At 39.5% G+C, this 25,031-nt stretch overlaps 2 protein-coding genes across 2 annotated transcripts in view; both read right to left on the reverse strand.

The window, feature by feature from the left end:
- LOC127680961 (cytochrome P450 2J4-like) overlaps nt 1-25,031 on the reverse strand; it is a 128,494-nt gene that overhangs the window by 34,377 nt on the left and 69,086 nt on the right. The gene's annotated exons all lie outside the window — the stretch shown is intronic.
- The window catches only part of LOC127680966 (cytochrome P450 2J3-like), a 42,744-nt gene continuing 29,391 nt past the window's right edge, over nt 11,679-25,031 (reverse strand). Inside the window, exons 7-9 of the mRNA XM_052176798.1 lie at nt 22,333-22,520; nt 19,603-19,741; nt 11,679-12,116 (exon numbers count right to left, since the gene is read on the reverse strand). Of these exons, the coding sequence (XP_052032758.1) occupies nt 11,938-12,116; nt 19,603-19,741; nt 22,333-22,520 (506 nt within the window). The 3' untranslated portion in view covers nt 11,679-11,937. The remainder of the gene's footprint in view (nt 12,117-19,602; nt 19,742-22,332; nt 22,521-25,031) is intronic.

A 25,031-nucleotide genomic window follows, 5' to 3' on the forward strand; every position in this document is an offset into this window, starting at 1 on the left:
GAAAAAGAACATGAGGAAATAATTATCATATCAGTCAAGACATAATTATGTGCAATCTAGTTGTACCCAGTATAATAAACATGTAGAAATCTTATATATGCTATGAGTAAGACTGAGCAAAGTATTCAAACGGTCGAGTTTATCATGTGGACTTAAGGCAACATCCTTTTCTATTTTTAGAGCTAACTTATCTGTGAATGAAATGTCATTACAGACAAATCTACCAGTCTCAATGTTACTTTAGGTTAAAAAAATTTACTCTTTCAATTGTAATAGGGTGAAACCTCATTTCTCATGTCCTCTTTTGTATCTAAATAAAAGAAGGGGGAAAATAGATGAATAGGATCTTGGACCAGCCAGCAGCTACCTGCCCCATACCAGTCTTGCCTCTTTCTTACCCTGAACTACATCATGATGATCTGTTCCATACTTACTTGGCGTTCATCATCAAATGCTCATGTAGCTCTGTTTCATTCAAGACATACTTAGTTTCCCCTTGATCAGAAATCAGTCCATCCACTATTAATCTGGAGAACTAATGCTAAGCTCCTACCATGCTAAGATCCTAATGGCCATCTAGTATACCATCTAAAGACAGCTGGGGTTTTAGCCTCTCATGAAATTAAAATTCATTGAGTATTGTAGAGTCCAGCTCATACATTCTAATAGCGGGTTTCCTGGAAGGAAAGATGGGTATAGGAACGGGGGCAAGAGAAAGCACATGGAGAGACACAAAAACACATGACTTCTGGTTTAAGTCTCCATCTTTAATCCTCTCTTTCCCAACCAACAAAGGCAGACCAAACCCCTCCCCTGCAGGCTGGAAACTGGTTCTTCTTGTTCTTCGGGAAGTGGGCAGTCAGGTTGCTGGCTATTCTTGAGAGCAGTGGGCAGGTAGAGGTCACAATTCCTCCTTTCTATTCTTGAGAGCAGTGGGCAGGAGGAGGTCACAGAGTGTAAATTCACCTATTTTGGCCTTAAAAGTTATAGGAGTCAGCTGCATTCTCAGAACATCCTGGGTATGGGATGCTTGCAGATTCCCCCTTGCCTACACAATTAACTTTACATAAAACAGAGAAGACATGAAGGAAAGGGAAGGAACAGAATGCCCCATGAATGCTTTATGAGATATAAGTATTCCTAATGTGATCTGAATCCAGAATGTGCTGCTTTCTCAAGCAGGCTTTACTGTGTCTCGGGACGCTCTCTTAGGTTAGAAAGCTGCTTAGGCCATTTGGGAGAATCACATTTGTGATGATGTTCCTTAGAAAAGTTATGTATTATTTCATCTACTCAGGAATAGGATTTGGATGAGTTTAGGGGAATTCTACTTTTGGTGCCAGTGGTAGTTTCTATGGAATGTAAAACCATCCCAGGAAGTTTGGTAAGGTAGGCACACACCTGAGGCTTAGGTGACTCACAACTCTCTGCCAGACACCTGACTTGAAACATGTGTGTGATGGTTTGTATATGTTTGGCCCAGAGAGTGGCACTATTAGAAGATGCGGCCCTGTTGGAGTAGGTGTGTCACTGTGGGTGTGGGCTATAAGATCCTCACCATAACTGCCTGGAAGTCAGTCTTCCACTAACAGCCTTCAGACAAAGATGTAGGACTCTTGTCTCTGCCTGTACCATATCTGCCTAGATGCTGCCATGCTCCAACTTTGATGATAATGGACTGAACCTCTAAAGCCAGCCCCAAATATATGTTGTCCTTTATAAGACTTGCCTTGGCCATTGTGTCTGTTTATGGAAGTAAAACTCTAAGACAATGTGCTATGCCTCTCACATAAAAGAAACGAGTACTATGGTCACATAGGCTCAAAACAGCTCTCTATCCAAAGATATTCCAAGTCCATCTTTGGTCCTAACATCAAGTTGATGTTTAAATAGAAGACAAGACATGGGCATAACTAAGCAATTATGGTCAAGGTTTAATACCCACTGTCATTACGTATAACTGTCTGGGGTCTCGTTTCTCCTACAAGCTGGTCTGATAATTTGTGAGGCTATAAGTTCCTCCAGCTTTTCCTACTCTTTCTCCAAACATGACTTTCTTGTGGAAATGTTAATCTCTTAAGGACAAGTCTTTCAGTAGTTTAATAGCCAATCTAATGATGGGTGCACAAATGTTTCTTTTGATGATCTTATTCTTGTCACCACACTTATGGAACCTTTAAGTATTATTGGTGATAATGAATGTAAGTAATTAATTCACTCTATATGGGCATAAATATAGAAGATCCTTTAAAAAATAAAAAAAAAAAGAACTTTCATGTAACCTAGCTGTTTCACCCCTGCACACATACTCAGAGGAATCAAAGTTAGCCTGTAATAAAGATAACAGAATCTCCATTTTTAATTGCAGCACAATTTACTAAGATATTTCATTATGTATTCCTGGGAAGATATAGACAAATTCCCATTCACCCTAGACAGAATACTAAAGAAAGGACAAAGTACTGCTCTACTGATGCCCAACTTGTCAAATCAGTGTGTTTATTTGACTTCATTACAGAGCATAGGTGAACCATACCTTACGTTGAAGTATCTAGAAGACTGATCATCTGATAAAACTGTTAATCACTATGGAAAGATTAGAATGTTGCAAGTCCAGAGATCAATTACAATTTATATCACACTTTCCTTAGCTTTATTAATAGCCATTTCTTGTTCCTTTGTTTTTCTATAACAAATACTGGTTTGTCCAGATAAACTTTTGCATATGCATGGTATGCACTGGGAATGGGGGTTGACAAGAGACAGAAATAATTTTTATTGTAAGAGTGTTTGTAAAGAAAGAACACTTGATCTTGAAAGATCACCTTCTGATGATTTTAAATGTTATAGGGTCAAGAGTATGTGGCAGTTGTCACCCATGATAAAGGAAGAACAAATTGATAGAAGTATTTGATTTTACACATGTCTAACTTGAGATCAACTTTGACTGGCTTGCAGTTGAGGGAGGACCCACTTTGGAAAGCCTATACCCATAGTCAGGCTATCTGGAGGTAGAAACACACAATCTGAAAACCTTATTTAGTGAGTTCTTTCTCTAATATGGAAAGATAATACAAATAGCTTATGCTCTAAGATCAAGAATTGACAAATGGGACCTCATAAAATTACAAAGTTTCTGTAAGGCAAAGGACACTGTCAAAAGGACAAAACAGCAACCAACAAATTGGGAAAAGATCTTCACAACCCTATATCTGATAGAGGGCTAATATCCAATATATACAAAGAACTCAAGAAGTTCTTTGGAACCAAATAACCCTATTAAAAAATGGGGTACAGATCTAAACAAAGAATTTTCACCTGAAGAAATTCTGACAGCTGAGAAGCACCTTAAGAAATGCTCAAAATCATTAGCCATTAGGGAAACGCAAATCAAAACAACCCTGAGATTTCACCTTACACCAGTCAGAATGGCTAAGGTTAAAAACTCAGGAGACAGCAGGTGTTGGCAAGGATGTGGAGAAAGAGAAACACTTCTCCACTGCTGGTGGGATTGCAAGATGGTACAACCAACTATGGAAATTAGTCTGGCAGTTCCTCAGAAAACTGGACATGACTCTTCCAGAGGACCCTGCAATACCCCTCCTAGGCATATACCCAGAGGATTCCCCAGCATGCAATAAGGACACATGCTCCATTATGTTCATAGCAGCCTTATTTATAATAGCCAGAAGCTGAAAAGAGCCCATATGTCCTTCAATGGAGGAATGGATACAGAAAATGTGGTATATTTACACAATGGAACACTATTCAGCAATTAAAACCAATGAATTCATGAAATTTTTAGGAAAGTGGTTGGAACTAGAAAATATCATCCTAAGTGAGGTAACCCAATCACAAAAGAATACGCATGGAATGCAATCACTGATAAGTGGATATTAATTAGCCCAGAAGCTCTGAATACCCAAGACACAATTAGCATAACAAATGACTCCCATGAAGAAGTAAGGAGAGGGCCCTGACTCAGGAAAGGCTTGATCCAGCATTTTAGGGGAGTACCAGGACAGAGAAAAAGGAGGGAGGTGACTGGAGAATGGGTGGAGAGAAGAAGGCTTATGGGACATATGGAGAGGGAGGAACTGGGAAAGGGGAAATCATTTGTAATGTATACAAAGAATACAGAAAATAAAAAAAAAGAAAAGAAAAAATAAATGAATAAATATGTAACGATCACCTGCTGCAAAAAAACCAAAACAAAACAAAAAAACAAACCAAACCAAACCAAACCAAAAAACAATGATCATGAAATTCTTAGGCAAGTGAGTGGAACTGGAGAATGTCATCCTGAGTGAGGAAACCCAATCACAAAAGAACACACATGGTATGCATACACTAATAAGTGGATATTAGCCCAGAAGTTTGGAATACCCAAGAAACAATTCACACTCAAGAAGAAGGAAGGAGAGGCCCATGGTCCTGGAAAGGCTCAGTGCAACTGTATAGGGGAATACCAGGACAGGGAAGCGGGAAGGGGTTGATTAGGGAACAGAAGGAGGGAAGAGGGCTTATGGGACTTTCGGGGAGGGAGGGAATCCAGGAAAAGGGAAATCATTTGAAATGTAAATAAAGAATATATCAAATAAAAAAAAGATAATACTATGGTTGATATTTTCCATTAGAGGACACTGTTTATCCTCCAGTATGATGTTAGGCAAGGCTTCAGTGCAGGGGTGGGGGGTGAGGGGTGTGGGTGTGGGTGTGGTGGGAGGGGGGATAACATGCATTTCTGTTTTATGGTTTGGGTCAAATTGATACAGTCTAGGGGCATCTTTTTTTTTTTTTTGTTTTTTGTTTTTTTTTTTTTTTTGTCTTTTTTTTTATTTGATATAATTTATTTACATTTCAAATGATTTCCCCTTTTCTAGCCCCCCCCACTCCCCGAAAGTCCCGTAAGCCCCCTTCTCTTCCCCTGTCCTCCCTCCCACCCCTTCCCAGTTCCCCGTTCTGGTTTTGCCAAATACTGTTTCACTGAGTCTTTCCAGAACCAGGGACCACTCCTGCTTTCTTCTTGTATCTCATTTGATGTGTGGATTATGTTTTGGGTATTCCAGTTTTCTAGGTTAATAACCACTTATTAGTGAGTGCATACCATGATTCACCTTTTGAGTCTGGGTTACCTCACTTAGTATGATGTTCTCTAGCTCCATCCATTTGCCTAAGAATTTCATGAATTCATTGTTTCTAATGGCTGAATAGTACTCCATTGTGTAGATATACCACATTTTTTGTATCCACTCTTCTGTTGAGGGATACCTGGGTTCTTTCCAGCATCTGGCAATTATAAATAGGGCTGCTATGAACATAGTAGAGCATGTATCCTTATTACATGGTGGGGAATCCTCTGGGTATATGCCCAGGAGTGGTATAGCAGGATCTTCTGGAAGTGAGGTGCCCAGTTTTCGGAGGAACCGCCAGACTGCTTTCCAGAGTGGTTGTACCAATTTGCAACCCCACCAGCAGTGGAGGAGTGTTCCTCTTTCTCCGCACCCTCTCCAACACCTGCTGTCTCCTGAATTTTTAATCTTAGCCATTCTGACTGGTGTAAGATGAAATCTTAGGGTTGTTTTGATTTGCATTTCCCTAATGACTAATGAAGTGGAGCATTTTTTAAGATGCTTCTCCGCCATCCGAAGTTCTTCAGGTGAGAATTCTTTGTTTAACTCTGTACCCCATTTTTTAATAGGGTTGTTCGTTTTTCTGGAGTCTAACTTCTTGAGTTCTTTATATATATTGGATATTAGCCCTCTATCTGATGTAGGATTGGTGAAGATCTTTTCCCAATTTGTTGGTTGCCGATCTGTCCTCTTGATGGTGACCTTTGCCTTACAGAAACTCTGTAACCTTATGAGGTCCCATTTGTCAATTCTTGCTCTTAGAGCATACGCTATTGGTGTTCTGTTCAGAAACTTTCTCCCTGTACCGATGTCCTCAAGGGTCTTCCCCAGTTTCTTTTCTATTAGCTTCAGAGTGTCTGGCTTTATGTGGAGGTCCTTGATCCATTTGGATTTGAGCTTAGTACAAGGAGACAAGGATGGATCAATTCGCATTCTTCTGCATGCTGACCTCCAGTTGAACCAGCACCATTTGTTGAAAAGGCTATCTTTTTTCCATTGGATGTTTTCAGCCTCTTTGTCGAGGATCAAGTGGCCATAGGTGTGTGGGTTCATTTCTGGATCTTCAATCCTGTTCCATTGATCCTCCTGCCTGTCACTGTACCAATACCATGCAGTTTTTAACACTATTGCTCTGTAGTATTGCTTGAGGTCAGGGATACTGATTCCCCCAGATTTTCTTTTGTTGCTGAGAATAGTTTTAGCTATCCTGGGTTTTTTGTTGTTCCAGATGAATTTGATAATTGCTCTTTCTAACTCTGTGAAGAATTGAGTTGGGATTTTGATGGGTATTGCATTGAATCTGTATAGTGCTTTAGGCAAAATGGCCATTTTAACTATATTGATTCTACCGATCCATGAGCATGGGAGGTTTTCCCATTTTTTGAGGTCTTCTTCCATTTCCTTCTTCAGAGTCTTGAAGTTCTTGTCATACATATCTTTCACATGTTTGGTAAGAGTCACCCCAAGATACTTTATACTGTTGGCTATTGTGAAGGTGGTCATTTCCCTAATTTCTTTCTCAGCCTGCTTATCCTTTGAGTATAGGAAGGCCACTGATTTGCTTGAGTTGATTTTATAACCTGCCACTTTGCTGAAGTTGTTTATCAGCTGTAGGAGCTCTCTAGTGGAGTTTTTGTTACCTCTTTGTGTGGAACATATTTTGGAACATCTTCTCTATTTTCTTCTATAATAAACTTGACATAAATGAATTGTGTCTCTCATTGTGACTCTCTAATTATGGAAACAGAGGAGCCCAAAGAAAACAGAATTGCCCCAGCAATTTTATGCTGGGAGAAGGAAAAGGCCCTAGCTAGAAGAGAAACTTGTCTTTTAGAAAGAGATTTCACACAATTCAAACAACCTGTCAGATCCTTTGACAGGATGAGACTAAAGTCTAGAAAAGATGGTTCAGTGACCACACCCTGATTGTTGGGACTGCCTTTTATGTGCATATCCTTGGCTCTCTAGTGAAATTTCAATCTTCTTATAGGACCCAGAGGATGACTTAGCATGGTTTCTGGATCTCTTTGTACTTTTTCCTAATATGGTCCTTTGGAATTAATACCTCTTTTTCTGTTTTCCACATTTATTTAACTCTTTATTGGCCTATTTAGGAAGATGTTTATGCCTGACTTGGAGCACAGATAGTGATGACACACAAGTTCAATAACACTTTGTTTTCTACTCCACAGCATCCTTTGAAGCTTTTCTCTTCTCCATTCTCCACCCATAAGCAATAGAAAGGAGAAACCTTTTGAACTGACTCCTCTTGTTGACAGAGAACTTATCCTGCCTCATTAGTGACAATGACTTTAATAACCTGTAACTTTGATAGACCTTACTGAATTTTATGTGGTTAATCTTTGTCTGTGCAGTGCCTACCATCTGGAAAATGTTCTTGAGTAAATATTGATTCTCATATATCTGAGAGGTCAGTCAGTTTCTAATGATTATATGAGTCAGGGAGGATCCTGGCTCGCTTGTCAGTTAAGGCTCAGAGAAGTATCTTAAATGTCAAGAGGGATTTATCATACTCTCCTATGTGTAGAGTAGGGTAGCTGTAGGGTAGGGGCATGAATCCTTTCACTAGCTGAGAGACTTCCATGTGTTTTAGAGCATCTCTGGAATGCCAAGATCTAAGGATACATGGAGGATCAAAGCTTAATGTTGGAAGAAGTCTGTGAAAGTCTAGGACTAGTGGCTAAGGTATTCTTTCCAGAAAACACTGCAGTGTTCTTGATTCTGTAACAAACTTATGAGACTCTATGTACATGCCATTGTAAGTGTTAGGATTGTGTCTAAGCTCCACCCCACAATTACCTGACAACAGCCAGGCAGGCCTGGCCTACTATAAAGACAGCTGCTCACCCCCTCCTCTCTCTTTTATCTCTCTTACCTCTCTTACTCTCAGCTTCTCTCTTGCCCATCTTGGGCTCTCCTCCCCCCCCCCACCCCCCACCCCCGTGGTCATGGCCAGCCTCTGCTTCTCTACTCTCTCTCTGCCTTTCTCTGCCTCTACTAACCCCCCCGCCCCGCCCCCTTAACTCCCATACTATGCCCTGAACAAACTCCATTCTATACTATGCCGGTGTGTGTCTGGTCCCTCAGGGGGAAGGGATGCCTGCTGAGGCACCCCCTTTCCCAACACCGCCACAGAACATATTCTCTTAATCTATTTCTGTTTTTATGACCACAACAATAAGATTCCTCATCTTTCTATTTTGGTGCTCAGCTCATAAATTGACACTTCAGGCTTGAATGAACACAAGGGGACAATGACTATGTACCAGGAGATGGGCTTCTGGAGTATCTTGTCTTTAATAAGGAGTGTCTCCTCTTTGGAAGCCATATTTATTACATGGTTACCAGGCCATCTTTTTCTTGTATCTGTGATATCCAAGAAATCTTCCTTGTTCAAGTAACCCATCTGTATTGAGCCAGATATATTACCTTCTTAATTCCAAGACCTTCAAGGTCTTGCCTTATTTTAAATGTTCACTGCAGCATGGTTGCTCTATGTCTATTTGTAGAAGAGAGGTGATGAGAAGATTCACAAATTGAGGTATCTCTGTAAACTAGAGATGAGGCAGACAAGAGGAAAGAAGTACTATAGTGTCAATTATAAGTGAGGAATGATGGTTATAAATTGCATTTACAAAATGTTTGTGTAATTCTTGAAAGAAATAAGCGTATTCTTTAGAGCATATCCAATGAGCTTAGAAAAAAAGAGGATATTTTATGGGTGGGAATTTCCATTAGGAGTCACAGGGAATTTCTTCCCAGAGTTTCTTGTCCATTACAGTTACGTTCTATGGGTCCTGAGTTTAAGTGCTTTCTGATGTCAAGCTGAGGATCCACTATTTTTATATTTATTGTATTTGGTGTGTTAGGATTAGGTCATACCCTGATCTCATACTCTATATGAAATGTTGTGTTGTTGTTGTCTAGGAAGACTTCATTTTACAAGCAGTTTTTTACTCTATATTGAAGATGGAGGATGAATTTGGACTTAGGTGGACACATGAATAGCACATCTGTCTGTCACTACCCAAACATTTTATTTGTTGAAGGAATTTCAGCCTATGAGTTTATTGAGGTGAATTAGTACTGTGGGGAAACATGGGCATGTTAATAACATATCAGAAAAATTAGGTCCAAGAACGTATTTGACAAATCAGACCAAGTAGAGGGTATAATTTCATCTCTGGACACCATATAGACACAGACACAAGCAATGTGATGATGGTAGTCACATTAATCTGTCATTTAACTTCCTAATACATGCATCATGAACAGAAACTCCTAAAATGATGCTCTCTTTCTGCAAAGACTGATTGACCAGTTAGGTCAATACTTTTCATAGAGGTTGGAATGTTATAGATCCAAGGCTAATTACCTTTTCTTGTACCAGATTTAACCTCCAGGTACATTTATCCATTCTTTGCTTACTTCTTGTGGGACTTGACATCTGGGATGAATAGATAAAAAGGTTTGGAATCTATAGATTTACCAGACCCAATGGCTTCCACTGCTGAGGTTCAGCCTCAGCGTGAGGTGGATCCTGAGAAAGAGGGCTGATGGGAGTGACTCTGACTCAATGATGACTTGGATTCTGTAGTGGATGCAAGCTTTCAGTTCAAGTGCTCTCTCTTTCCCAAAGTCTTCTCATTTTTCTTCCTTCTTCTTTCTTCCTTCTTCTCAGTCTTTTTCTTCTTTCTACTCATTCTTTTTCCTTCTATCAGAGAGTCTGAACCCAGGCTTTTTATTTACATCATCCAGGATTTGAAAAATGTTAATACATTTTTTAGAACTTCGTAAATTTATATTAATTCTGTGGGTCCCAGATTTTTAGCCCCAATCTCTGCTTCCTTAAAACAGAAACTAAACTCAAAGCAAAAGTTCATTTCCTTATCTGTTTACACAGCCTGTTCTTCATGGGCAGAACAGTTGTGGTTTTCTAGTACAGTAGACACCAGTCTTTAGTAGCTATTTTCATGTAAGAACAGAAAGGTGACAGACTATTAACATTAAAATAATTTCTTACAAAGTTTTAAAAATTTATGTGAGTCAAGTAGGCATTGTTGTTTTCAATCCTTTAAGTAGCTAGGACAATGACGTTCTAACTTTTTAAATGCTTGTTCACCATCTTTTAATTCTCTATTCTTTGTTTCCTATCCTAGCAATTCCATAGCCTCATATACTCTCCTTCTAATAATATTTGTTTCTAGATCATATATATATATGCCTTCCTCCTGTAAGATAAACCCATCTATCATTTTTTTTTACTTATAGATTCCTTCTTTTCCTATTCTTGCCTTTTCTTCTTGAGATTATTTTAGATCTCTATCCCAAATTCATCCTAATTAATGCAGAAGTCATTGGACTGGAGGGTACATGTATCTCCTCACAATTCTAAATTCAAGGCCAAGCCTTACAGTTAACAATTTCTACAAATCACCTGTCAGTTTTTATGGCCTCTGTGGTTATGTTGCCTATATCCTTTCCCATTCCTCTAAATGCTAAGGGGATAGTCTGCTCCTCATCTGCCAACAGCCTCATAACCATCTCTATTCTTCATTCCTGAGAACCACATCAGCTTTATTTATTATGGTGTGATTAGTTCTGAATAGTGGGGGAAGTATATTTCCAGGAAAAAGAGATTGAAAGCAAAATACATAGATGAGACAGCAGATTAGTTCTAGGACAACAGCAGTCACCAATACATGTAGGAATCAATGACCTGACAATGCTCCAGGGACAAGAACTGTGTCACACGATCCCTTACACAACCATACTCAACCCGGCATTCCACCAATCAAAAAGCTCAGAATGTGATTAGAGAGCATCTACGGTCTATAGAGAAGCCTCCTCCATCTTGGTGTAATGATTTTATGCTGTAAATGATGTTTTTGTTCTGTAAATCTATAAAAGTTCATGAAACTGCTTTCATGTTGGAACATGCAATTTGTAGTAACCTAAACCCATGTTCCCGAGTCATGATGACTCAGAGTGAATCTAGAATAAGCTGATTCTTATTCCCTTTAAGACAATAGTCTTTTATAACCAGATCAATAGCATCAAGAATCAAAAGCAAAGAACTTCCAATAATCCCAAGGGCCTCAGATTGCCTCATGTATACAAAGACAAAAAATCTTTACCATTTCTTCTTAAACTTGGCTATTATTACCTAGCCCTAGATCACAGATCAAGATCCAGCTACAATAGTTAAATCATAGAAACTGCTTCAGTACAGCTTGCTTTGTCTGCCTGATACCAGTGAATCATACATTTCTACCTGACCTCAAGGAGGAGAACTCAAATGCAGAGCAAGATGAGGTAGCTACAGGCATTCCAAATGGTAGAATCTTCATGTCCTACTTTTGTGTCTGCACCCAAAAGCCCAGTTCTAACGCTGATGCTCTCTTTGTACTATTTCCAAATGAACCATTTCAACAGGCCAGAAGAAATTGTATGTCTACAGGAAGAAGAGAGACAAAAGTTGAAGGCACACCTCTTTTAATGTGACCTATGAGTTAAATAGCATTCTTAAAACATCATATCTCTTTACATACAATTTAAAAATTAAAATAACAATTACTCTTTCAGCAATTTTATGAGCTCATAAATGATATACTTAGAACCAACTTGGGGAGTCAGCAGTCCAGGAATTTGATTTAACTTCCTGATTCCAACTCCTCTGTTCTTTTCTCAGTCATCTTCATTCTGCCTCCTCCTATGTGGGTAGGCACCAGTGGTTTCAAAGTGCATGTCCTTCCTTCCTTCCTTTCTCTTTGCTTCTCCAGCATCACTGTCTAGGGACAGCACAGATGCGGTAGCTGACTGGAGAAAGCGTGAGGCCTCTTCTGAACTTCAGGCTCAATTTCTCATTGATTGGGGGCTTCAAGGTAAACTTTTGCATAAGAGCAGTGAAGAAAATGAACAGTTCGGATCTGGCCAGTTGTTCTCCAGGACAAGCTCTCTTTCCTGTTGGACAAAAACAGAAAATGAGTCACTTTCTCAACTGACTATGGTGTGCTTTGGGTCTAGAGTCCACAGTTTCCTACTGCAAAACCTGAACTGACTCTGGACTTTGTGTCCAGCTGAGTATGTCTAATATCTTACTGGTTTGGCCATTAGAGCCCCATTCAAGTTGCTATTAAGCTGGCATTTGTCATAACTCTGTGTCTTAGTCCTGGGTTTTGAGTTTGCCAGCCCAGAAAATTGTTATTTTCCTAGGTGTCCACCTTCTTTGCATTGAATAATGATATGTAGAAGGTGAGACCTGGGCAGGAGATATTCTAACAGGTCTGGGAGTCATTGCTCAAGGTCACCTCATACCATGTAGACATGAACACTGTGTATTTATCAAAGTGTTTGTATTAGCACATGCATTTGTGTTTATATGCATTGTTGTACACATCTTCTTGTCAGTCTCTCTATTGAATATCTGAATTCACGTGGATAATCTTTCATGATTCAGGACACCTCTAGCACTTCACTGTTCTCCTCAGTGAGTATCCTCAACAGCTATCCCAACAGAGCCGCAACACTCCATCCATTCTCTAACCCATCTTTAATCCCATCTTTGTATGGATATATTTGTGTATATGTGAGCTCATCATGTGTATTCACGTATGTACATGTGTGTGGATACCAGTAAACAGCCATAGGTGTTAAAAGTGCTAGACCCACCTGACCCCCACCAACTTTTATAGATAGGATCTTAACTCTTCAGAACTTGAGAAGGTAGCCTAGCCACTGAGTATCAAGAGACTCTCCTTTCATGTCCCAGGATTATAAGCATATGTCACCATGCTCCATTTTTTTAATATGAGTTCAGCAAACATGTTATCAAATGAGATGTCTGCTCTGCCACCAACTGATTTCTTTCTTCCAGAATCATACATTTTTTGACTGAAAAAAGTCAGGAAAAGGACATTTATAAGGAGTATAACAAGAATGCTTAAATGAGTACTTAGACAAAACAATTACTAATATTTGGATATATTTTCCATCCTCCTCATGGGGTTTCCAACAAGAACATGGTAGCAGGAATGGCAGCAGGGGTCATTTTCTGCAGGATAATGTATTAGTTTTCAATGATGTTAAACATTCTATAATTTTATAAAACATGAATATTTCCACTTCATTATCTGCCTAATACATAGCAAACATAAATATGATCTTATGATGCTGTCAGGATCTTATGTTACATCTGTGTTTTTTGCTATTGTATTTCATTTGTTTCTGTTCTCCTCCTGCTCCTTCTGTTACTTGTTAGGAATAACAGGGCTAGCAACTTAGGAAGTTCTTAAGATTCTCCTGTAAGAATCAATATACAACAGTATGCAAAGTTAGGACCCAGGGTTGCCCAGTCCAACGTGGCTTTGGTGGGGGAGAAATGACATGGCTCCTACCCCTGGGACAGGGCCAACAGAGCATAGGCCTCTACCAGTGTTGATGGCTGCTGTGGGCAAATGGGTTGCTTGTGTAATAATGTATATATTTTTACAATGTTTCTTCAAGGGGTGACCTCCCTGTTAATGACTCCATGATAATCAGAGTCAGCATGAGTCTGGAAGGAAAAAATGTGGCTAATGTCTCAGCAAAATGGTAAGTGCTGGGACTTTCATGACAGCCCATAAGGTCATGAAAAAGAACTCTCAAAAAATAGGGTTTTATATATATCACCTATATAATATATAAAATATTTTAATAGAATTTATAAATTTACATAATTTTATATATTGTATATGCTTATATTAAAATATAATATGTTTATATAAAATACTTAAATATATATTTAAAATTTCTCAAAATAAAAGGATGCTATATAAATTATATGAGGGGTTCATGAATCTGAAGGAACAGAGGCATCTGCATTATAAACTAGCTTGTCAGAAAGATTCAAAGACAGGCCAATAAGAATCCAGGCAGATAGATTCCTGAGTTCAAGGTCATCCTGGGACAGAGGAAATTTAGATCCAGGCCCAGGCATGGCAGAAGTGGTAATTTCAGGTTGGGGTCCCACCCAGTTAGCTTATAGTCTGTTCTTTAAAAAGGAGGCAGAGCTCTGAATTCTTTTGCAATGTGAAAAAAAAGTGTGTACTTGCTGTCTCCTAAGAATTAAGGGGCTGGTGTCATGAGATGTTGATTCACAGGATAATCAAAAGGAAACCAGGAGTAAATGACTGGATTGATATGTAAAATAAAGGGCTGGGCTTATGAGCTGCAAAAGAGGAGTTATCCAGAAACATTTTAGAATAACAAGAAAGAACTGCCTGGAGAACTGTTTTGAGCAGAAAATAGAGGGAGAACAGTTTTTGAGATTCCCTAGAGAAAGCAGAGCACAGAGAGAGGAGTCTGGAAGGCTTTCTTGAGTAGAGCATATGCTACCAGTTTGAACTCACTATTTGACTTCAAGTCATTCATTTTCACTGCTCCCAGACACTCTTTCTCTCAGAAGCCCTCTCCAAGCAGAGGCAGGCCCTTGGCACAGGTTTAGTGCCATGACCTGTGGGCGACCCCCTCTGTGACTGTGATTAAACCTCTCCTCCTCATGAACCAAAGCCTTCCTCCTTTGTCAATGATGTAAAATAGTCTCTTTCTTCCTGAGTAGCTGGGCAGTTGGGAGCTTGTTGTTCAGCCTGAAGCATGTAATTAAAGCTTGGCCTGTGTGCTGAGCAATCTTGATTACCATGTGTTTTAGGTAAGAATGGCTTCCATAGGCTCATATATTTGAATGCTCTATCACCAGAGAGTGATACCTAGAAAACTGGGGTCTGTCTGGGAGGCCGTTTCAGAGATGACTGGCATGTGGGTCATAGAAGTGAGAAGAAAACCCCGTTCTGAGCATGGCGGGTAGCATTCACCTTGCTGGCACTTGCTAAGAGGCAAGGCTGCCTCTTCCTGAGCCCATGTGACTGTGTTGCTGTGTCTGCTCATGACCATCATTCTCCAGCTTCTTCAGCCTATGAAGCTGGCTCTCTCTAACTCTGCGGGAGACATTAGGGCTTTTGAGGACAAGCTGCATGTGGGTAAGTCCCTCTTTTATCAAAGTTCTCAGGGTTTTTTGGACTGAGTAGCATTGGTTACCAACTTCTCTTGCTCTCCGAATTACTAATCCAGTCATTCTGCACCAGTGACTATGTAAATAAGACTAGTATTATTAACACATGGTGTTGACAGAGTCTGTCCTTAGATCGTCCTGATCAATGTTGGTGTCAGCTCTTGCAAAAGAATTTCTTTCTGTTTTCCCTTTTCTTTACCTCTCTTTTTCCTTCTTTCTACTAAGGTTTCAGTTCATTGTGTAAAGTGCCACCCTTGATATATGGTCCTCAATGTTATAAAGAAAAAGTAGGCTGAATGGGCTTCTTGATGAGTCAGAAAGCCCAGTACCTTCATGGTCCGGGTCTCAGTTTCTGTCTTCAGGTGTCTGCTTTGAGTTTCTACCTTGGTTTCCTTCAGTGTTTGACTTACTGTGTTGGACTTAATCAGGAATTACAAAATAAACCCTTTCTTTCTCAAGTTAATTTTTGGTCATAATTTTTATAGCAGTAATAGAAAAATAACTAATGTGATTTCAGTGACTGAAGAAGATTGGAATTTTGAAATAATTGGTAAGGTAACATCTATACTTTAACAGACCCCACCCCTACCCCTTACCCCCGGGACGAGCATAAGCTAGAGCCTTCATAAATGTCTCTCATAGTATCAGTGAAGCATACATAATTTCAGGGTTCATGTCTGGGCTTTCCCTATAGAATTCAGTCACTCAACTGGGAAACTTGAATGATATCACACATAACCTGAATGTATGCAGTTTAGTTTTTGTTCATTTGTTGACAAGGACTTCCATCTGTTGACTTAGTTGCTAATTGTGACTAGTAAGAAGTGGGGGAAAATTGAGTAGGTAAGTGCATAAGGTAGGTCATTTGTGCCATGTCCTTAATGGAATATCCACAATCTGGTAGCATCCTTTCCTTCCTTTCTGGAAAACATGAGGTGGCCATGTTCTTCATACATACACATCTAACAAATGCTTGGTACCACTGCAGATACAGATCACATGACCTGTTGACCACAGACTGAGGTTACTGAAACAATGAGCCAAACAGAACTTCCTAAGAGGTGTTCATCTCAGATATTATATCAAGAAGGATAAGCTGACAAACACAGCCTGGGCTAAATGCTCTTTTCCTTTCTCCCAAACCAGAAAAATAATCTATTGAATGAATTAAGAGGGTTATTCTAGGCTATCACCAATGGTCTTCACTAACCCTGCCCATATGTTCTAAGATACCACTTATAAATTTTAAAAACTTCTTATTTCATATTATATGATATTTCTTATACCAATATAATTATGTTAATAGATATGAATCCATCTACTAATTGTTGATTCTAATACAGGACAGCATAAATCAGGAAAACATGTAAATGTATGATCTAGTTTTCTATCTTCTGTGAAAACACATAAATAATAATAGTATAACTGGTTATCTTTTCCAGGATAAGAGAAATTGCCTAATAACAGCTCTATGGATGTTGGCTTTAGAATGTCTTAGAAATGGTGAAGGAAAGCAACTTCACACCAAAGATAGAGCTGTAGTAGAAAATCCAGACTGCTGCTTTGTCAACCCAGAGAGTTTTTCAGGTTTGCTCCTTCTGGTTTCCATTGAGCATTGAGCATGTAATTGAAGTTTATTCACCTTGATCAGAAAAAAAATGTTGAAAGCAAAATATCTGAGTGTCCTATTACTTTGATGTTTTAGTATTTGCACCGGGTCTTTGACAGATTTCCTGAAGACTGTAGGGCTTACTTCCCTCCAGAACTGGGTTAAGTCTTGTTGTTTGTATAGATCGCCAGAAGTCATGGGGTGACAGTTCCAAGCATAGGTCTTACCAGGCCTCTGTGCTTTTACTGTGTCTCTAGAGATCTTAAGCAACACCATTTGAATTGCCAGTATAACATGTGTGCCAGATAAACCAAGATTAGCTAAAACTAAGTCACTGACTGACCTGAAAACCACTGTAGATAATATGCATTTTATAAATAATAGAGTATTAAATGCTTCTTATATGGGAAAATTCTAACTAATGCATAGGACATGTGGAATTGTAAAGTGGAAAGGTCTTTAACTGGGGAGGTCAGCTATCATGTATATGTAATAGAGAAAGAATGAAAATACACTTGATCCTGACCAGTTTTGTCAGTTGTTTGGGCACATGGTCTTGAGTGAGAAAAAGCTCTCCTGTAAACTGGAGTTTGTTTATAAGACTAAGTAGACACCAATCTTCCTTTTTCTATTGGATTACTAACAGCTACATTACCTTGGTGATTGTCCAACATAATTTGTCTGCTAATGGACCCTCTAATTTAGAGGGAGCAGTACAACTGTCAGTGGCAAAGCACTAGCGAGTTTCTCTGGGTTGCTGTCTTTATTTTACAGCTGGAGTAAATAGAACATTTTAAACAAGATGAGATATGAATCCTTTACAGGAAAAGATTTTTGCAATATGAAGACATTGGGTGAACTCAGGCTTCATTTGGCCCAGAGAATCAACTTCCTGTGAAAGCCATGGAGGTATACTAACCTTCCTTTCACTGCAGTACTATGAAACAACACATAACTTAGGTGGAATGTAAAAGAATCATATTCTAGACAGCCAGGATCTGATTCAATAACTGAGAATAATTAGAATAGATAGAATACAGAGCTGAGATTTTGAACTCTAATTCAAATCTTTTTAATTGTTTTGTGAACAGGAAGACTAGACACATGTCATAAGACTAGCCACATGTCGTATATTCTGCCAGCTTTCCTGTTGATGTGAATTGTGAAAGGTCAACAAAGGTATCCCAGAAGCACAGGGAAAGGGAAAGAGAGCAGTAGCAGTACCAGGTGGGCACTCACAGAGTAGTCAGAGTTTTCCAGTGTGGCTTCTGTGAAGCATCCATTCACCTTCTGGAGGCCATGTTAGGAAACCCAAGCTGCAGTGTGGAAAAATCTCATATTGAGCTCCAGGTGCAGAACTTGTGGCTAAGTCTTTGTCTTTATTTTGGAGGTGCTCACTGACTCCAGCTTAAAGGGCTGCAGTAGGACACATGCTCCAAGAGGGAGTTCCGCCTCACCACCTATCCCACTATGACCTGTTCATGTGTGTGTGTTATATGTATTACATGCTCAGTACTTATTAATGGAACTAAGGAATTATAAAATTATTTGAAAATATATTTGCAATATATAGAGGCCAATAACTGTAAAAGACTAGGGTGTTTGATACAAGCTCAGCAACTGTAAGATTACAGGTATTTGTTCATAATTTGCAGGAGAAAAAGCACAAGAGAGAGGGTCATTACTACATCCCAGATTATAAATATCAAGTTTCAGAAGACAATGATGTCTAATTAATTTTTTTTATTATAATTTTTATTTCCTATATTCTTTGTTTACATTCCAAATGATTTTCACTTTCTCGGTTCCCCCCTCCCCATAAGTTCCCTAAGTCCTCTTCCCTCTGCCCATTCTCCTATCAACTCCCTCCTAAAAGAATAAAAGACAAATGCCTTACTATTTCAAGTACCTATTGTATAGGACAGAACCCATTTCAGTTATGCAAATGACAGTTACAACTATTGCTTGATATTCCCATCATAGTCTGTAGTCACTTTCACATGCAACACCCCCTCTCCTCCCCATAAAATCTAAGGCATTTACCTTTGAGCACAAATCACTTAAAATTAATTTGGATATTTAAAGATTTTGGAAAGAAGGCATGTATTTAGATTTTATTATGGCAAGGAGGCAGAGAGTTTGGTCTCTCTGCCTAGTGCTGTGGAAAACAAAGTGTCCTGTCTGGTTTTGTGTGTCAACTTGACACAGGCTGGAGTTATCACAGAGAAAGGAGCTTCAGTTGGAGAAATGCCTCCTTGTGATCCAGCTGTGGGGCATTTTCTCAATCAGTGATCAAGGGGGTGGGCCCCTTGTGGATGGTACCATCTCGGGGCTGGCATTCTTGAGTTCTGTAAGAGGGCAAGCTGAGCAAGCCAGGGAAAGCAAGCCAGTAAGAAACATCCCTCCATGTCCTCTGCATCAGCTCCTGCTTCCTGACCTGCTTCAGTTCCAGTCCTGACTTCCTTTGGTGATGAACAGCAATTTGGACCTGTGAGCTGAATAAACCCTTTCCTCCCCAACTTGCTTCTTGGTTATGATGTTTGTGCAGGAATAGAAACCCTGACTAAGACACAAAGGAAGCCAAAAGTTTCCATTAGAGGCAAAGGAGAGCCAGCGAGATAGAGGATGCATGAAGCAATGCTAGGTCTAGAGAACACTGAGCTGCAAGTAACACCTTGGAGCTGCACAAGGTGGGACCATTAGGAGATGTGCAAGAGCAAGCGTCTCTAGGCAGAAGAGAAGGGGAGGGATGAGGTGGGATTCTGACTTGGTTCCTTTTCATTACTACTCACCCAGTGAGAAAGGCAGAAAAGATTCTCTCTTCTTGAACTGTCCATTCTCCAAAAAGTGCTCTGGATTGAAGGTGTCTGGAGTGGCCCACTCTTTGGGGTCCCTATGCAGAGCAGTCAAATTGGTCAGGACCATGGTACCCTAAAGGAGAAAGCAAAAAGTCAAGGTTTGAAATGTGGAACACATGAAGGCAAGGGATAGGGGTTCCCAATTTTCCATTCTTGTTCACACCATAAGTTCTCTACCAAATCAACTTTTTAGTTCAGAGCAATGATGGACTGTGTGCCCTTAGGATATTCCAAGGACATTAGATTTTTCTTTATTACCAAATGCTGGTCTGTGGGAATAGGTTAGCATATACTTAGGGGAAAGATATGTGGCCATTCACGGGAAGACAATGGGAAAAGAGGTGAGTAAGTAACCATCAACCAGTCATTTCCTACAGTGAGGACTGCAAAAGGTCCTCGAAAGAAAATGCTGTGTATCCCATGTCTGCATTTTTATTCTTAGGCCTCAGTATGGATCTCCTAAACACATTCCCTCTACAGGTTTAGGGAGACATCAAACATGTAGAGTAAGCTAGCCCAGCCCACCAGGCCCCCTAGCATGATGCCTGGAGTCGCGAGTATGCCTTTACCTCACACTCTGTCACCCACCCCACTTTATTCCTGAACCATTCTCTCAATTCTCTTGATTCTGTCCTGTCAATGACTGGTTCTTAAGTCCACCTTAGGGCAGGTTTCCCTGTGCTCTCTAACACACACCTGCAGCACAGCTGACAATGAATATGCCATGAATACAACTTAGCCACTCCGCACTCCCACCTCCCCTCACTTTCATGATCCTACTAACGTCTTAGTAGGGGGAGATGTTATCTGATTCTCCAAGGACAGTTTCCCCCATTGCCTAAGACGTCATAGACTGATATTTATTTTATCAAATGACCCAGTTTTCCAATCGTTCTAATCCCTTTAAACATTGTGTTCTCACCATGAACACTCTTCCTCCCCCACATTGCCCAACTAAAGTCTAATACTTCTTTTCTCCTCAGACTAGTATCTTTTCCTTTAGAATGTCTCTTGTTCCCTCTCAGGCTCCGTTCCTCATTTCTGCCTATCTACATCTAGACAGACCCAGGGTGCTTTCCTCTGGACATTCTCAAGATAGATAAGCCTCCACTTATGGTCACCTTGTTCAGGATGTTTTAAAGACAGAAAAAAATCTAAGGTGTGTGACCAATAAAAAGTATAACTTATATGTAGAGTGGGAAGCTCTGCATGTATGTCCCTCCTTCCACTGAGGGCTACATATTATTTTGTGTCACGGGTTGCACTGTATTGTAGAGATGTAGGAATCAGTGCTATGAGAGATTAACAATTTTCTCAGAGTCACACAGTGGGCAGAGATGCAACTACTTCTGCAATTAGCTGAGGTATGGTTAAAAACCATGGCTCTTTGCCTCACTTGTATATCATCTGTTAGATTTTCAGTTTAGAGCTGATTTAGAGTTGAAATTGACAATCCACGGCACAAGATAGAAGTTTAGATTCTGTTTTAGATTGTCTGTTTCTCTGAGGATGAAAGCATGGTTGTATCTGTGTTTCCAGGGTAGACTCTTCTCATCCCAACTCTGAAGACTTTCCTGAGAACAATATATTCAGAGTAATGGATACTTGTCTAGGAGATTACAGAACACCAGTGAGGGTAGCCCTGAGACCATCTCCAGAGATTAGCACCTAATGGCAGTAGAGTTTTCCTGACATGTGGCAGCATCCCCCCACGCTGAAGACCCGTGGAATGAATGGGGTGGAGAGACAGCCTCCTGCAGCCTTTCCTTCTGCTTCCTAGCCTCTGCCATGAAGTCTGATCTGCTGTGTCTTCCCCGTGCTGCCATGCTAAGCTGAAACCTACTAAGAAATGTCTGGTTTTGATACACAGCATAGATAAAGAATGGAAAGGGTAATAATCGGGTCTTGAACGGAAAGAGTGTGGTGCTGTCTGGAGAGCACTTTGCAGAAATCCCCAGTACATCCTAAGCTCAGGTCTGGGAACAAAGGATGGAAGAGGGATCCGCGAAGAAAAGTATAAGGAAGACCTTTCAACTTTAATGTAGTAAGTTCAGTGTGGTAAAAACAATCAGAACAGGTTCAGATCTGGATGCCAAATCCTATGACATTTTATGTTGAAGTAGTGAGATCTTATGTAAACTTCTTTCTCCTAGTCATAACATTTAAAGGTATACACTGGGAGTTAATGCTTAGTGGACTGAGACATTTTGAAATAAAAAGCATCCTTAGAACATATTTGCTTGGCAACTATCTGCTTTTTTCTCTTCCTTTTTTATAATTAATGTTTCACTTGGGACTGGTTTTCTTTGTGAGATAGAAAGTTCTCAACTATGGGAAAGTAAGTAAAAGCTGGAAAACCAGGGTTGAGCATGAATATGGCAGAGAAATACTGACTCGTGTGAGCCCGCATTAGTACAAGGAAAGACTAAGATTTTCTTTAGCAAATAAAATCAACTTTAATCACATTTGACCGGGGAATCTTTCTTTCTGTATTCCCCACGAAACACATATTTATAACTTAGATACATTGGAAGAATGCTCACAATCTGTTATGAATAATATCTCTTCCATTTCACATGATTTCTGGGGGCAGAACTACATGTTTATGTTCCTCACCTAATGAAAGTGTGGACTGGAGATAAGAAGCCGACAGTGCAAGGTTACCTTAGGCAGGTGGAATCCAGCTAATGTGCTATCAGCTGTCACTTCCCTGGGAACATTCAAGGGGATGATGTTGCCCATCCTCAGCACCTCATGGATGACAGCGTTGGTGTAGGGCATGGAGTCTCTGTCAGCTGTGCTTGGCTGTCTCCCACAGACAATAACTCTGTCAATCTCAGAGTGTACTTTTTCTGCAAGAAAACAGGAGGAACTGTTAGCTTCAACTGTTAGAGCTTTCTTCTGGAAACAGAAAAGTTGTCCCCAAGATATTAGCTTTTTTAGATTTCACACAGTTCTCTGGTTACAAAGAAATACTGTTTCTTACCTTCTCAAAGAATGTCAGTCCTAATATTCTTAGTGCTTACAACATAGCCTCAGCTTTCAACTTACCCAGAACTGAATTGCTGTGATCAGCATGGCTAAGCTCATAGTGGTAACCAAACAGGTCTCTGCAAATAAGTTCACTTCACCTACTTGTTTATTAGAAAAAAAAGCTAAGTTTTCAGAATGTGATATTTGCGGATATCTACAATTGAGACATCATGAGAGATTTTTAATGTGATATCAATTAATCTGTCTCTAGATAATAAAGTTTCGCTGTGTCCTAGTGTTTGAATGAGAAAGAAATCACTTTGGTTTCTATTATTTTAAAACTATATTTTAAAATATTCTGTTTTTCTATATGTGTGCACTTGTACATGTTCCAAAGTGAAAAGGTGAAGTTCAGAGGAAAATTTGCAGGAGTTAGTTCTCTTCTTGTACTCTTCTTGGGTTCTGGGCATTGAACTAAGGATGGTGGGCTTGCAGCCCAGTACCTTTATGAGAAGAACCATCTCATTGGTCTGTCTGATATCTCTTTAAATGTCACTAATGCAGTTCACAAGGCTAATCACTTTCTAACACTACTCTATTGGTAATTGAACTTCACAAACTTATTTCAATTACTGAATTTGAATAGACTGTGATTTCCTAATGAGATATATCAGAGTGGAAAGGAACATTACAAAGCCTTAGTGAGCATTGTTGTCATTGTTGCTGCTGAAGCTACTTGTATACTTCCAGACTCAGTTTCCTCATCTGACTTATAAGAATAAATAGGACCTATTTTATAAATGTTTTGATAATTACATGAACTAATATAAGCATGACAAAGAGTTAAAACTGCTAGACTTCTCCTTTACAGTCTCACCACTTTCTATCTTAATAGAGATTCTACTGTTGTCCAGCTAAAAAACTTCATTTCTAGATTTCCTTTGGAGTCAATGTGAGAATGTGACTAAATTCTTGAAATAGATATTATGTTTTATTTTGTACCAAGTTCTGAAAAGATGATTCCCTGCTTATTTCCTCTCCTCCATGCCTGTGGATACAAAGGGAGTCCTCATGGCATCCACTTTAGAGAGTTTTGGAGATCCATTCCTGTATAACTCAGTAACAAGTTGAAAGGAATTTGGAACAATAAGCTCTTTATAGGATATAGTTTAGAGTTTTCTTCTGTGAGAGAAATAAACATCTGTCCGTGCACTACAATCCATAAGTACTTAATTGGAGATAAGCATATATACTGACTGGTTTTGTGTGTCACCTTGACACAAGCTAGAGTTATCACAGAGAAAGGCGCTTCAGTTGAGGAAACGCCTCTATGAGTTCCAGCTGTAAGGCATTTTCTCAATTAGCAATTAAGCAGGAAGGGCCCATTGTGGGTGGTTCCATCCCTGGGCTCGCAGTCTTGGGTTCTATAAGAAAGCAAGCTGAGCAAGCCAGGGGAAGTAAGTAACACGCCCCCCCCCCCATGGCTTCTGCATCAGCTCCTGCTTCCTGACTTACTTGAGTTCCAGTCCTGACTTTCTTTGGTGATGAACTGAAATGTGGAAGTGTAAGCAGAATAAACCCTTTCCTCCCCAACTTGCTTCTTGCTCATGATGTTTGTGCAGGAATAGAAACCCTGATTAAGACAGCATATAACAAAATATTACCTTAATAGCCATGCTTTTTTCTGAGGTAGAGCCTTTCTTTGTAGTCAAATAACCCAAAACTTGTATTACTCCTACTTTAGTCTCTCAAGTATTATAAATAAATTCACCAACCACAGATCACCATAGCAATTTTAAAGCTACAACTCAATAATTATTAAGCATGCTCATATTGCTATGTATGTAAATGCCAATGAATTATTTATTTAGAACTGAAATTTAATGTCCATTAAATATGTTCAGTATTCCCCTATCCTCATTCCTCAGTTTGTCTCTAGGAAGTTAACTATTTTAAATAATTCCTTTGAGTGGTTTAGGACAGTTTGTATAATTTTGCAGTTTGTTACTTTACTTTGCTAGAGTACTTATCAAAACTTCTTTTCTTCATACCTGAACTGTGTTTCTATGTCATGATTGTCATTCTTTATTCATTCACAGTCTATCAATGCTCTGCTTGGTCCTATATCTCAATTACAGTGCATATTACAAAATAAATATGGGTGTAATAAATGCCATGTACATCTATGGCATTCTGGAGCCTTTTCTATAGACATCAAGTCTGATTCACAGTAGCTTGTATGGTTTGTAAAATGTAAATATTCAGGTGGACATGCATTTGAAATTGTAATCCAAGATGCATATTGTAGAATTTTGATTAACAATGTTTCCCATAGGCTTGGGTGTTTGAACACTTCCTTCTAGTTCTTGTTTTTTGGAGGTTATAGAGCT

This window comes from Apodemus sylvaticus, chromosome 3 (assembly GCF_947179515.1).
Source record: "Apodemus sylvaticus chromosome 3, mApoSyl1.1, whole genome shotgun sequence".
Lineage (NCBI taxonomy): Eukaryota > Metazoa > Chordata > Mammalia > Rodentia > Muridae > Apodemus > Apodemus sylvaticus.